The 16,125-nt window shown below is 41.6% G+C and overlaps 1 protein-coding gene across 1 annotated transcript in view; it reads left to right on the top strand.

Annotated features, from left to right (window-relative positions):
- The window catches only part of LOC126203398 (aminopeptidase N), a 320,824-nt gene that overhangs the window by 180,075 nt on the left and 124,624 nt on the right, over positions 1 to 16,125 (top strand). The window contains exons 7-8 of the mRNA XM_049937703.1: positions 12,887 to 13,043; positions 15,616 to 15,697. Of these exons, the coding sequence (XP_049793660.1) occupies positions 12,887 to 13,043; positions 15,616 to 15,697 (239 nt within the window). The remainder of the gene's footprint in view (positions 1 to 12,886; positions 13,044 to 15,615; positions 15,698 to 16,125) is intronic.

Below are 16,125 nucleotides of genomic sequence, written 5' to 3'. Positions count from 1 at the left end.
GTTCATCTTATATCCCCCTTTCAAGACACTGATTGACGTAGAAATATATATTTCTTTGATCTTCATCTAAATTGTCATGGACTGTTGGCGCTATCAGTGTGCGCTGAGCGTGCTTGAATGGTTGGGTTAGTGCAGCGAGCTAGTATTAGTAGACCACAATATTACTGACTTGGGAGTGAGGGCGCGTCGGTCGACTTATCGTGCGTTTTTATCTTGATATTTCACGAAGACACGCTGAACCATCTGACATCACACTCATCAGCCAGAACATTATGACCACCGACCTGCTATTGATATCAACCCGTCCAGACGATAGCAGCGTCACCTGGTGAGGAATGACTGCTAGTCAGACACAAGTAGGGTGCGCGTAGTATCAGTGAGCGTGCTGTCCATGTGAGGACAGATTGTGATGGCCAAGGGGCTCGGTGTGAGCATTTCGGAAACTGCACAACTTGCCGGAGTTTAGAGGAGTGCTATGGTGAGTGTTTTTAACACGTAGCGAAACCAAGGTGAAACCACGTCCAGACGTCGTGGCTTGGGCGGCCACCTCTCATTAAAAATGTTGGACGTCGTAGGCTCAGCAGACTGGTAAAGCAGAAAAGATGGCGAACCCTGGCGGAAATGACATGAGACTTTTAAGCTGGCAGAGTAGAAGTGTGTCTGAACACGTAGCGCACTGAACACTCCTAACTATGGACCTCCGCGCCTAACGACTCATGCTTGTGCCAATGGTAACACCACGATATCGATAACTACGAGTGAAATGGGTAGGTGACCATTGGCACTGAACGTTGGCGCTGTGCTGGAGATTTACGTGGTCTGATGAATCCTGATACCCTCTTCACCATGCCGATGGGACGGCGCAAATCCGTCTTCTTCCAGGGCAACCACTCCTTGACACCGGTACTGCGGAACGGAGACAAGCTGGCGGCGGCTTCGTTATGCTCTGGGGAACATCCACGTGGGCATCCATGGGTTTAGTAGAGCTCGCACAAGGTACTACGACGGCTAAGGACTGCCATACACTGGTTGCAGACCACGTAAACCCTTTCCTGACGATCATGTTTCCCGACAGTAATGGCATTTTTCAACAAGATAACGCGCCATTTCACAAGGTCATAAGTGTGATAGAGTGGTTCGACCAACACATTGGCGAGTTCCAATTGACGCGCTAGCTCTCTAACTTGCCAGATCATAACCCAAACGAACACATCTGGGACGTGATTGAACGTGGCGTCAAAGCTCATCGCCTCCCTCCCCGGAATTTACCGGAATTAGGTGACTTCTGTGTGCAGATATAGTGCCAACTCTCTCGAGCTGTTACCATGCCATGAGACTTGGCCGCTGTTATTTGTGCCAGTGATGGTCATACCGGCTATTATGTAGGTCGTCACAATGTTCCAGTTGACCAGTCTATTTGCACAAGTGTCCTGGAAGAACGCACAGTGCGAGGCGGTTTCCGTAATCACTACTGTACAGGTTTACTGTTACGTCACACCATGTTTCCGACAACGGACGCGGGAAGCCAAGTGCAATAATATCGTGGTCGAGTAGTAAAGTGGAAGTCAGTCAAGTAGCAACAACGGCTGAGATGAGGCGAGTCGAGAAACGACGGCAGTAGCAGGAAGAGTTTGGAATACGGCCGAATTTGTTTACCCATAGTTGTGAGGATCTGGCAGATAGTGACCAGTTTGACTTAAGAAAAGGTAAAAACGCCTGAGACGCAGTTCTGACGTTGCGCTTGATACTGGAGGCAACATTTAACAAAAAAGAAAGAAAAAAAAACAGTAATGCTGATGAGCGATACACTTTTGTGACCAAAGCGGAACAAGACGCTTGAACTGATATTCCAGAGAGCCAAATACAAGAAACACTTTATTTAAGTCAGTGTGCATGCAGTTAATCACAATACAGTTATTAGTTCGGACGCAAGTCTACACAACCAAAATGGTTCACTTAAGGGATTAATCTTCTCAGCCAGAGTTGAAAAGAAGAAACAAAAATTCACTGGTGCAGAAAAGTTTGATCGAATAGTTAACTAATCACTTATAGTCTAAGTTAACTAAAAAGTTTATCACTGGGACTAAGTCCAACTTCGAAACTCCTCACGGAGAGATTAAGTCTGCTTGGAAGTTTCCTGTCCATTAGGCGGCAGAGTCCAACGAGACAGTGATTAGGGGTATGAATGACGACTTCTTGGTTGTACAGGCTTCGCTGCTCTCTGAACGCACTGTAGTTGAAAGTACCCGGGACTGTTCCGCAGCTGGAACTGGCTGACTACGTGCGGTGCGGCCATTTAAGTTTTCGATGCGTGGAAGGTTACCTGTTCCGTTCCAAGGTGTGCACGTGACCGATATTGAGAAACTGCTCGGTGACTGTAGTGACGCCGGTGGCGATGCAGGCACCGGGTTGACGATGCTGGGGTCCGAGTTTGCACAGAGCCTTCCGCAGACCGGATGGTAAAAATGATGTCATTTACCGGTTTTGCACGCAAGCTAGTGTTGTTATTTTAAGGCGAGAGCTGCCGTTCGATATTATTATTCACTGGTGGTTGACACTTGCCGTCGTGGCAACGCATCAGTCGTGAGTGTGTTGCATTATAGCTGATGTCCTAGATTACTGCAATCACAAAAATCGTCTAACAAAAACCAGTCTAACAAGAGTTTTGTAAGTTATCCCTTCTGTGGGTGAGATACATTTCCTGAGGATTTTTTCGATCAATCTCTGCCTGGGAATTCCTTTTCCTCCAATTATTTTTAAGTACATGTTCCACTTAGGGTTTCTCCGTATTGTTACTCCAGGTATTAAACGATAGTTTCCGTTTGTTCTCAGCATATCATGCTCAACAGTGTAAGTTCAAATGGCTCTGAGCATTATGGGATTTAACTTCTGAGGTCATCAGTCCCCTAGAACTTAGAACTACTTAAAACTAACTAATCTAAAGACATCACACACATCCATGCCCGAGGCAGGATTCGAACCTGCGACCGTAGCGGTCACGCGGTTCCAAACTGTAGCGCCTAGAAGCGCTCGGCCATCCCAGCCGGGAACAGTGTAAGTGAACAATGGTGTTTCTTTCTAACTGATTACGCGCAATAGATTACATTTGTTTATGCTGAGGATCAACTGCTAGTTGCGGAACTAAACGTCGATCCTCTGCACGTGTTCTTGATTTACCTACAATTTTCTGATGTTGCATCTTTTCTGTATAGAACGTTTTACCTTGCACTTTACAGTGGTTTGCAGAATTTAGATGTAGATGTAACAGCAGACATTGTTTGGAAACAACACTTAAAAGATTACAGTTGTTCCCCTGATCTTCTGTTGATGTAGTCTTCAGTGGTTATTCTGCGACACACTATCATCTATAAAGTATCCAAATCTTTAAGGTCAATGTTATACAGACGATAGTTCGGGGAAGGAATGACTGGTTGCAAATGAATATTTCAGTGCGACGTCTTAACAGAGTAATGCCAGCAACCCACATATTTCAAAACTGCTTAAGTATCTGCATCAGCGCTGGTTGCACTGCATTGAAAAACGGTACAAAATTGTCTGAGTTGTATCCAAGGAAATTATTTGTTATGGGTTATATGAAGGCGTTCGTGTATGAAACGCCATTAGATACTGAAGAGGAAGTTCTTGGTTGGGTCCTAGAAGCTTGTCTCATTGTACAACAGACCAGAAAGCTATTTAAGATGGAATATCATAATATTATGCGTCATTGTAACGCATGCGTTGAGTCTGGCAGTCTTCACTTTCAGCAGTTGTTGTGAGCTTCAGTTGTTCCTGATTTTGATGCGGTATTCAGTCTGAACCCTTGCTTAATGCAACTCTACCATTGTCTTCTTTCACAATTTTCCCCCCACACTTTTTTCGATTACCAAACTGACGATTCCTTGATGTCTCTTATCAATGGATTTCTTCTTTTGGTCAAGTTGTGGTACATCTTTCTTTTTTTGCCAGTTCTTTTCAGTATCTCCTCATTTTCAACATTCTTATGTAGCACCATATATCAAAAGCTTCTATTCTCATCTTGTCTGAACTCCTTACCGACCGCATTTCACTTCCGTACAAGGGTACACTCCATCATTCATAAAAGACTTTCTAAACTTAAATTTTATATTCAGTGTTAACAGATTCCCCTTTTTTAGGAACGCTTTCCTTGCTACTGCGACTCTGCATTTTATATCCTCTCTACATCGGCTATTGTCACTTAATCTGGTGCCCAAACATCAAAACTCATAGATTACTTTTAGTGCCTCATTTCCTAGTCTAATTCTCTCAGCATCGACTAATTTAATTCGACTATATTCCATTGCCCTTGTTTTACTTCTGTTGAAATTCGTCTTGTAATCTCTTTTCAAGACCTTATCCAATCAATTCGACTGTTCTTCCAAGTCCTTTGCCGTCTCTGATAGAACTGCTATGTCATCGCCAAACCACAAAATTTTATTTCTTGTCCTAGAACTTTAATTCCAATTCCAAATTCCTTCTTGTTTTCCTTTACTGCTTGATCGGTGTATAGACTGAATAACATCTGGTATAGCCGACAATCCTGTCTCACTCCCCTCTCAATTAAGGCTTACTTTTTGTGCTTTTCGATTTATAATTTTAGTCTGGTTCCTAGACAAGTTGTAGATAACTTTTTAACTTTCTGTACTGTACCCCTGTTAGCTTCAGATTTTAAATGGTGTGTTTCAGTCAACATTGTCAAAAACTTTCTCTAAATCTACAAATGCTCTAACCATAAGTTTTTATTTCTTCTGTCTATCTTCTCAGATATGTCGTGTGGTCAGCATTGCCTCGCTTGTTTCGAATATCTCCAGACCTTCCTTGACGTCGCTTCTACTAGTTTTTCCATTCTTTTGCAAATAATTTGTATCAGCACAAAATGTTTGTGTCAACAAAAGTGTTAAAAACTCATTTCCAGTCATTAACTCCAGATCTCAAAGTACTGGGTTTAGTATTATATCGCCTTTATTAGACTGTAAAGGTTTGGGACGCCCTGTATCTGTTTTGTAACACAGAAAAACTACTCGTTCGTGAATACAGCCTGTCACCTATTATCAGTATTCCAATACCGACACCGTCAAATTCAAAAATTATTTGTCTATACGCCGCCGGTCGCAAGTTTTGTAGTGCTACGTGATGTGTGATTCTTTGAAATGGTGTTCTAACCAAGTTCCTGGTTACTTCTAGTGTACTGGAAAGATGAACTGCTAGATTTTAGAATGTCGGCTGAAGTCCAAGCACTTTTATGTGGTACCTCCACATCGGAAATCTAGGTCACATGGGACTTCGTAGTTTCTATGATGGTCACATATAGGAGGTTGTCTTAAAAATGTGACACGACAGCGTATTTCCCTAAGTCGCTACTTAAAACCTTTTTGGAGACCGGAAACAAGTTCTGCAGGACTTCCGATAGTGGCGTTCTTAAGAAATTCAATTCGCTCCATTCGTTCAAGAGATCTAAACACAGCGCTGAGGTTGATACCATGTTCCTTTACTTCCGGAAGGCAATAGATAAAAATAGGTTTTCCTTTCCTCAGTCTATCTTCTAAGACAGGTCGTGTGATCATGTCTGGCTCGCGTTTTCCTTCGTATCTTCAGATCCTCCCCGACGTCGCTTCTACCACTTTTTCCGCACTGTCACCTAGTAAAAAAGAAAAAAAAAAACAAAGAGCTTTTTTAGTAAAAAAGAAAAAAAAACAAAGAGCTTTCTGAATACTGGACGAGCTTTTGTGATTGGATTTAGGACCCCTTAGCAGATAGAACCCAATGCCACTTTCTTAATAATTCGAAATCATGAAATGTAAAAGTAATTTCAGGAGTACGCAAAGGAAGCGTTGTAGTGCTGTTACTGCCCAAGGTATTTATTTAATGGTCTGGAGGATACCGTTGCAATCGACTGGAAGTTTCCATGGCATTATCTGGCTCCATCAATGCATATGGAAGGCATTCCTGCCCAATTTGGTTCCTTCTTTGGAAATAGCGTCAACAGTATTATGAGTTTTCGGAAATGTTATTCACCTTGCTCCAAGGCTGGAAACGTCGACAGGTTCCTGAAAGAGGTCATGATACCAAGCACTCCAAAGGCTCACAATTACCTCGTATCTTAACCCCACCGAAAAACTGTAGGATTACTCCGAATATCTTGAAATGAAGGAGGGGAATTCGTTCTTAACATCCCATCAGTGTGGTCATTGGGAATTAGAGAAGGAAGTATGGCGTGTCCTTTTTAAGACAATAACACCGATATCTGCTTCCAGCGGTTAAGGAAACCCACAGAAACGAACTTCCGCACCTTTCTTTCGCAGTGGCCCCTTCAAGTGGTATTAACAAAAAGTAAATAAAACTTTCAAAATGGCACCTCAGCTAGCTGCATCTTGGCTACAAACCACATAACTCTTGTAATTTTAATGAATCAGAAAAAGTACCGAAAAAATTATTGAAAAAAGACACAAAGTAAGGGAAATTCAAATGCAGACGCAAACGGAGATGTCATAATTTCACTCTGGAAATTATGTAAATGTGTCTTGTAAGAGTGATCTGCGGACCCTAAGTCATCTGAAAACATCTCTGGTCTGATACTTAAGCGTAATTGAGGAACTTCTTCTGCATGAAGTAGAATTAGTAAATAATTTTTTTGGTAGTTTACGAAAGGTAGTAACTAACTATGTTAGTCACAAGGGACGTTCTCTCTACATTTCCTCAGATCTTCAGTTTTTTTTTATCAAGTGTTTATTTTGAAAAAACCTTATGGGGAAATGTTTTGACTACGTCTCGGGTTGCTGTGTGCTAGATAATACAACGGTATAAAAATTAAAAACGCGTTGTTGTTTTGTGATTTACGAAGCAGTAGAGCAACCATAAACATCATCCCGGATTAATTTTCGCTAAAAACTCGTGACCACTTCGCTCGAAGGTACAAACTGAAGTACCAAGTTTCGTCCATAAATAAGAAATACAGCTTGTTTCGTGAAAAAGCTATGGAAAGGGGAGGGGAGGGGTCGGACGCAAGACCACATCGACCTTCCCGCACTTCGTCATCTGCAGCCGCTAAAGGGTGGCCTTTCTCGGGAATTACTGGCTTCACTCCAGCGCAGTGATGCACTGCCGGCGTTTCCCGAAAGAACTTGCCGGCTTCTAACTGCTGGCAACGCCCTTATATCTTCCCAGACGCCTGCTCCGACACCTATCTCCTGCACTGATTTAGTAACGTCTAAAGTGAGACAGAACCTCGTATGTGTTTATTTTATAGTGGCTCCGCCTCAAGACTGGTTTCATTGGTTCCAGGATAGCATTTTTCAAATACTTTGTAAAACTGATACATGAGCATAGTAATAGAAGGTTGGTTGGAGAAGAAGTTGTCGTTGTTGTTGCGACACATCAAACGCAGCTCTCTACGACAATCCTGAACAAGATTCTTCATCTCTGAAGAAGTACTGCAACCTACACTATGTGATCAAAAGTATCCGGACACCCCAAAAAAACATACGATTTTCATGTTAGGTGCACTGTGCTGCCACCTACTGCCAGGTACTCCATATCAGCAACCTAAGTAGCCATTAAACATCGTGCGAGAGCAGAATGGGGTGCTCCGCCGAACTCACGGACTTCGAACGTGGTCAGGTGATTGCGCGTCACTTGTGTCGTACGTCTGTACGCGCGATTTCCACACTCCTAAACATCACTAGATCTACTGTTTCCGACGTGATAGTGAAGTGGAAACGAGAATGGACACGTACAGCACAAAAGCGTTAGGGGGTTAGTAATGTGCAACAGGCAGACATCTAACCAGAACATCACACAGGAATTCCAAACTGCATCAGGATCCACTGCAAGTACTATGACAGTTACGCGGGAGGTGAGAAAACTTGGATTTCATGATCGAGCGGCTGCTCATAAGCCACACATCGCGCCGGTAAATGCCAAACGACGCCACGCTTGATGTAAGGAGCGTAAACATTGGACGATTGAACAGTGGAAAAACGTTGTATGGAGTGACGAATCACGGTACACAGTATGGCGATCCGATGGCATGGTGTGGGTATGGCGAATGCTCGGTGAACGTCGTCTGCCAGCGTTTGTAGTGCCAACACTAAAATTCGGAGGCGGCAGTGTTATGGTGTGGTCGAGTTTTTCATGGAGGGGACTTGCATCCCCTGTTGTTTTGTGTGGCACCATCACAGCACAGGCCTAAATTGATGTTTTAAGCACGTTCTTGCTTCCCACTGTTGAAGAGCAATTCGGAAATTGTGATTGAATCTTTCAACACGATCGAGCACCTGTTCATAATGCACGGCCTGTGACGGAGTGTTTACACGACAGCAACATCCCTGTAATTGACTGGCCTGCACAGAAACTGACCTGAATCCTGTAGAACACCTTTGGGATGTTTTGGAACGCCGACCTCGTGCCAGGCCTCACCGACCGACACCGATACCTCTCCTCAGTGCAATACTGCGTGAAGAATGGGCTGCCATTCCCCAAGAAACTTTCCAGCACATGATTGAACGTATGCCTGCGAGGTGGAAGCTGTCATCAAGGCTAAGGGATGACCAATACCATATTGAAATCCAGTATTCCCGATGAGAGCGCCACGAACTTGCAAGTCATTTTCAGCCAGGTGTCCGGATACTTTTGATCACGTAGAGTACGTCCATTTGAATCTTCTTCCTGTATTAGTGTCTAGAACTCCCTCTACAATTTTTCCCCTCCACATTTTCCTCCATTACCAAATTGATCCTAGATGCATCATACTATGTTTTATCAACTGGTCCCTTCTTTTAGTCAAACTATATCAGAAATTTATTTTCTCCCAAATTCACTCCAATACCTCCTCATTACTTGTGCTGTCGTCCAAAACTACACTCCAGACAAATACCTCCAGAAAAGTTCTCCTAACACTTATATCTACATTAGAAATTAATAAATTCCTCTTTTTTCAAAGAAAAATTTCATGCTATTGCCGTTCTATATTTTTATCTTCTCCGGTTTTGCTGCCAAGTAGCAGATCCTGTCAACTACTTTTAGTGTCTCATTTGATAATCTAGTTACCTCAGCATCATTTGACCTCATTCGACTGCAGTCCATTACCTTTCTTTCACTTCTGTTGATGTTCATCTTACAATCTCTTTCCAAAACACTATCCATTCCGTTCAACTGCTCTTCCAAGTTCTTTGCCGTCTCTGACAGAATTAAGCCATTGGCAAAGCTCAAAGTTTTTTAATTATGTCCCCTGAACTTAAAATCCTTTTCCAAGTATCTCATTTGTTTCCTTTACTTTTTTGCTCATTGTACAAATTGAATAACACTGGACACAGGCTACAACCCAGTCTCACTCCCTTCTCAACTACCCCTTTCCTTTGATGACCTCCGACTTTGATAACAACAGCCTGGTCTCTACAGAAGTTGTAAGTAATTTTTCGCTCCTTGTATGTTATCTCTTCTACCTTCAAAATTTCAAAGAGTTTAGTCCTTTTAACAGTGTCAAATATTTCTCTACGTCTATAAATGCCATAAAAATACGTTTTCCTTTCCATTCTTCCGTCTATCTTCTTTCACAAGACGCAGGATCAGAATTGCTTCGAGTGTTCCTACATTTCTCCAAAATACGAACTGACTTTCCCTTAGGCTTCTATTAGTTTTCCGCTCTTCTGTAAATAATTCGTCTGAGAATTTTACAACCATCTTATCTACATTAATACTCCGCATATAACTTTACGGTGCATGGTGGAGCGCACTTCTGACTCCACCGTCTGATCGCCCCTTCCCTGTTTCATCCGAGAATGGCGCGTGGAAAGGGTGATTGCTGGTAGACCTCCGCTTTAGCTCTAATTTCCGGTTGTGGTCAGTTCGCGAGACGTAAGTAGTAGGAAGCAATATGTTGCCCGACTCTACCCTGAACGTACCTTCTCGGTAGTATACCTCTCCGTGACGCACTGTGCGTCTGTTGTAGCGTCAGTCACTAGAGTTCGGTGGGCATCTCCATAATACTCTCACGCCGACTAAACGATCCCGTTACGGTTTCGCGGTTAACGCTGTGCCGTCCTACTAACAGATAAAACATGCACTTAAGTGAGTTCTTCAACAGCGCGGACTGTTCTCAAGCGACACATAATGCACCTCAGCTAAGAAAATCTGTAAAAAAGTAGCTGCACTGCACATGTCAACAAGGTGCATAACAAGTCTGTCTGTAACTACTAAAAGAAAAAAAGTCTTTGTGTTAAACCATTTGTTCTGTACGTAACTTTATATACACACACTTGCTGCCAAGTCCGGTCTGGTACACAGTTCCAGGAATGAATGGAAAAAAAAGCATAGGTTTTACTAATCCTTTCACAGTTAGGGCACACACACACTCTCTCTCTCTAACAGCTATTGTAAGGTTTTAACCCAGGTCTCATGTTGAAAGAACAGCTTTTTATATTAGTTAATAATCAATGTTTAATAGCTTTGATTGTATGCTCAGATACTATGCAGGTCATCATGTTTGGACTCAAACTCCTAGTTACGACTGCACACCACACCATGTGCAGCTTTCTACCCTCCGTAGTAAGCCTCTGTTGTCAGTAAAAAAAATCGAAAATATCTGTAGACATTACCCACAAACGATCATAAACTGTTACGGATAATCCATATTCTGCAAAAAATCACTATTAATCTACTTAAATATTAGGAGGATTTGACACAAAGTCAAATAAATCAGTTAAAGAAAAATCAAGGCCTCACATAGATTTAAGATGTTCTCTAGCAGTGGATAGTGAGGAGATACTACCTTGATTCATGAAAAATCACTCATGTAGCCGAAACAAATTTTACACAACTATTTATTTAATCAGTAAGGAAAATCATTTATTACACATAAATCTGTTGATCAAGAAAATTAGCAGTGTTAAAAATTCTATCTTTCACATAAGTTACAGAAGGAAAACAATAAGGAAATCTACCTCCAAGATATATTTCTATTAATATTTCTGGACAAACATGTGGGAGGATATACAAATTGAAACACATCGGGGATAAATGTCGTTCCCGACCATACCAAATAAAAAAATTTCTCCAAACATCCTGACAAAAAATCAACAAACTGTCGTAACAAAATAGCGTATGCAAGCAACAGTTATCTTTCTTTTCTTCAGAAAGAGGATGCTGATGGACAAGTATCAAATGATGTACAGATTCACGTGGTCGCCTTGTAAAAATCGTTCAGAGAATTTCTAAGCCCCAAGCGCATATAAAACCTGAGTCGTTACGAAAAATGATACGTAAAAATATTCGCACAAAGATACTGCAATAAAGAAACGCAGTTCAGACGCTATGCATGGCTAGATCTCATCAAAGGAAGTTGCAGACAAGAGCATTGAGGTCTGCGCCCTTCATCTAGAGACACCAGCACGGACTCAACTCCAGCTCGTAAAGGGCACCGCATATGATCAAACAAGTCTGTAAACGAATGGTACCAACAAAGTCTGTCGATTAAACCACACTTTTGAAGCAGGCGCTGTTCGTGTTGCACAGTATTTTGACACTAGTTGAAGTGGCTACCAATTTAGAAAATCTTTTCTGGCCGTGACTTCAGAAACGTGTATAAAGAAGAAAAAAAAACAAGGCGCTGTTCTAGGAAATGGTTGATTGAGAAAGAAATTTTGCAAAGTAAATATTACACTCAGAACCTGAGGATTACATCAACTTTCTCCGAACGGACAATCAATCTTTTAATAACCGAGTGTCTTCCCCTTTCATTGGAAAAGAAGACACAAGTATGCGAAAATTTATTCTCTTCTACTTGGTCCTCTACTGGCAGTTCATTAAAATACAACAAAGTGGCAACAGATATACCGTCCGTGGAAGAAATGGACCGCTTACATTTTTTATTTTGTTTTATTGTACTTCTGTTTGTGTGTTGTGCATAGAATATTGATTCTCTTATTATCCTCTTCCCGTGTAATATATGACTGGGAAAGACACAACAACTCTACTCTTTTGGCAATTGTCAGTGCTGCTTTGTTTTTATCTTTGATCGTAGTTTGCATGGTTGTTGACGCTCACGATGCAGAGAGACAAATTGCAATAAAATTCTTTTTCACTGAACATGCACAGCGACACACCGACACAAACAATGTCCAGCACCCTGTCAAATCTTCCCTCAATCAAAATTTCTCTCAAACACGACATTCTCTGTGTTTGACAAATATGTCGAACAATGTCATACGCCGTCAGATATTTGACAAACTTAGTAAAGTTTGTCAAATTTTTTGATCGTATAAGGGGCCTTAGGGAATCACTAATTCTGACCTACCGCCCTTCCGTGGGCGTGCTAAGAACTACGAAAAAACTACTACTGTCGCCCACGCGCGTTTAGGCTGGAAGAGCATAGCGCAAGGAAAGCTCGGATCGACTATCGTGTGCGTCTTTGAAGAAGCTACACGCCAGCAACACCGTGGACAAAACAATATATCGTTGTAATGAAACGAGGCTATCAGCCACTTTTCGATTACAACGAGTCAAGAGAGGCAGAGATGTGATTAAGCAACTACAGTACTTTCCAGGATGAACAAGTTTCAAATCACAGTCCGGGTATCCAGATTTATACTATCCGTGATTTGCCAAATCGATTAAGACGATGTTTTCGATGGTTCCTTTGAATGGGACGCGTCTGATTTTCTTCCCCAATCGGAGTTCGTGCTCCGTCTCTAATGAACTCGTCGTCAACGGGACGTTAAATCCTAATCTTCCTACCATTCACGCAGTAATGGCTGCCTTTTCACGCACTCAGCAAAAATTATTCACTACGCTAGTAAGTGAATGCATAGATCCCAAGAGCAATCCAAAGCACCGAGCACTGACGCATTTGATAACTTCCGGGGTGTGTTCTCAGGTGGAGCCGACGTGGAGGGTGCTGGAGCAGATGGTAACAGCCGATCTGCAGAACGTAATGTCCCTCGACGCCCTCGAGTCATCGCACCAAATTTCTATCGAGGTGGGCCATCCGGACGAGATCAACGAGATCTTCGACAGGATCTCCTATGGCAAAGGTAAGCGGCCATCTTCGTAATCGTTTCTGTTACAACAATGACGACAATATATCGCGAAGTGAGTCGCAGTGACTAAAGAAGAAATCCTCTAACAACGCCGGCTTGGTTTTAAGAAGCACATGCAAATTATAGGATGCATCTTACAACTCTTATCTGTTATACAACAGTTGTATTTGTTATTACAATGCCAAGAGTTAACTAAATCTGTCGACATCGTTTTGTTGCATTTGGTTTCCAGAAAGGAGTGTTTCCAATCCTGTTTATTAGACGTGACTTATTTATATTACTAACCTGCTGAAAAAAGGTTCATCGTTGTTGTTGAAGGGTTGCCTATGTAACGGCTTCCGGGGGCAACAAAGATTTCATTTTCAGTATTTCACGTGATTATTGACCGAATTTAAAGATTTAAATTTCTGTCGTAATCTGCCCCATTAAGAAGTGTAATCTTAACTTAGAAGTTCAACTCAATAAGACAAATATTACAGTGAAAAACTGTGTGCCTTGAGGCACCGTAAGTGACTTCATCCAGCATTTAAAAATGAGAGCACTTAGCGACTTCCAAAGAACTTTGCACTTAATTTCAAACTTTTTCCGACCTTTTTCTTGAGACACCCTCACAGAATAATGAAAGAAAAATAGTTTATCGCTTACCACATTTTCGCTGTACATGCCACAAAGCTTCAGCGCCAGTCATGAGGTTTTAATTTACTACTTCTTTTTACTAATGACTCTATTCACAGCACATTTTCCAGACAGTATCCATATATACCACCGAATGTTCCTCCAAATTATATCAATGTATGAAGCATATTTCAGTTGGCACGATGTCATAAATATTGAGATGCGTGAAAAACTAACTTCTCTTAAAATAGTTGTTTTATACATGGGTGCGCTATTCTTTTAGGGAATCACGCTGATGGGTGGGGTTGGTGGGGCGGGGGGCGTGAAGAAGGGCATGTCGTGTTATTCGTCGTCATCCTAAGCAGGCAACCTAAGCTGGCAACAAAAGCGTCTGGAGCAGATGTTTGCTTCAGTGCAGAAGAAAAATAAATGCACATTTAGGAGCATTATAGCTAATGATAACGTTATGCATGAAAGAACGGCCATAGACGTTTTTGAAGAAACTAGTGTTTCAACTGCGTTGTAAACTTGGCATATGAATCAATCTCCAGAATCTTTCACTGTGCTGCAGAATGTGTGGTTTGAAGCTTTCTAACACATTACAACACTTTACCGGATCGGTACACTCTCCTGGAGCTTTCATGGGCGTGCTCTTACTAGCTCAGTCATCCAAACATATCTCAATAGTTTGATCCGTCTGTGACTCTCCCAGCTCTTCTAAATTCCACATTTATCACTCCTACATATCTTGCTGGAGCATAACTCCTGGGAGAAAGAAAGTGCCATTGTGATGCTTTCAGAATGAATCCTTTCTGTATCGACAAGGAGTGCTCTTCCTGATTCCTAGACTGAACGCCACAGAGCGAAGTACTGGAACAATTAAACTTGTAGCCGCATCATTACGATTTTCCAGAAGGTTCATTTCGCCATAATTGGCGGCACACAGTTTCATTAAGCCAACACCTTACATGGCTAATCCATGTCTGTACAATCTACATCTACATAATTGTTCTGCAGTTAGCAATTAAGTGCCTGGCAGAGGGTTCATAGAATCACCTTCAAGTTATTTCTCTTCCGTTGCACTCTCGAACTGCGCGTGAGAGAAATGAGCAATTAAAACTTTCCGTGCGAGCTCTGATTTCTGTTATTTTATTATCCCTTTGTATGTGTGAGCCAACACAATATTTTCGCAATCGGAGGAGAAAGTCGGTGATTGTAATTTCATGACAATATCCTGCCGCAACTAAACACGCCTTTGTTTTAATGATTCCCACCCCCATTCGCGTATCATATGCGTGGCACTCTCTCCCCTGTTTCACGATAATACAAAACGAGCTGCCCCTCTTTGGACTTTCTCGATGTCCCCCGTCAGTCCCATCTGATGCGGATCCCACACTGCACAGCAACACTCAAGAAGAGTGCGGCCAAGCGTGGTGTAAGCAGTCTAATAGACTTGTTGCACTTTCTAAGTGTACTGCCAGCAAATCGCAGTCTTTGGTTTGCATTTGCCATAACTTTAAGTTATTCGTAATTGTTGTCTCTTAGATTTTTGTGATTTATCCTGTAACCGAAATTTAGCGTATTTCTTATATTATTCATGTGGATGCTTTCAGCTTGTCAATACTTAGAGTGAAGTGCCACTTTCCGCATCATACAGATAACTTGTCTAAATTATTTTGAAAATACCACCATTATTCAGGGCGTTAGAGGTAGAAGTGCAGATATTTTTGTTGATGACTGCGAACAGTGTATCTAATCACATTACGTCAGTATTTACTTCATTTGCACACTAACAATTATGGCTATTAGGAGTAGTATGTTTTTAGGTTGGTTACTATTTCAAAGTACGTGTGGCAAGAGCAAGCCATTATTGCTCATTTTCAGGTGAGCAGTACGCTAAGTTTTGAAAATTTTCTGTTTGAGGAACTACTATATTTTTGTTTTATTTTAGGTGCTTCCATAATTCGGATGATGGACCATTTCCTTGGAACGGAGGTATTCAGGAAAGGCCTGACCAGATATCTGAACAAGTGGTGAGTACAATCATTTACTGCAGCCTAGTTATTAACTGTCTTCATGAACTGTTATATTTTAGATATATTATAGTTTCGATATCGCGTCCTTTCAGTTAGGTATTACCATCTCATCAGAAATATAAAGTGGACGCTCTAGCAAGTAACATACTTCTAAAATAGGTCGCTCAAATACAACGAGAAATAGAAATCATAACACTGGCAGGTTTGTTTTGTAATTCATACAAGTGGTACGCTGTAGCGTAAACGGTTAGTGGTAAGAGTCCTACTCTAACTACAGTAGACTTTTAAAATCAATCTCACCTTTCATAAAACTACTATGTTCTCGTGATCAGTACAAAATCATTCTTATGTAACGAAATACTAATGAAAGAGTTTCGTCTGAACTACATTCACCGATAACTTAACATATTTTTGCATATTGTGTT

This window comes from Schistocerca nitens, chromosome 9 (assembly GCF_023898315.1).
Source record: "Schistocerca nitens isolate TAMUIC-IGC-003100 chromosome 9, iqSchNite1.1, whole genome shotgun sequence".
Classification (NCBI taxonomy): Eukaryota; Metazoa; Arthropoda; class Insecta; order Orthoptera; family Acrididae; genus Schistocerca; species Schistocerca nitens.
This window is presented reverse-complemented; position numbering and strand designations above follow the sequence as displayed.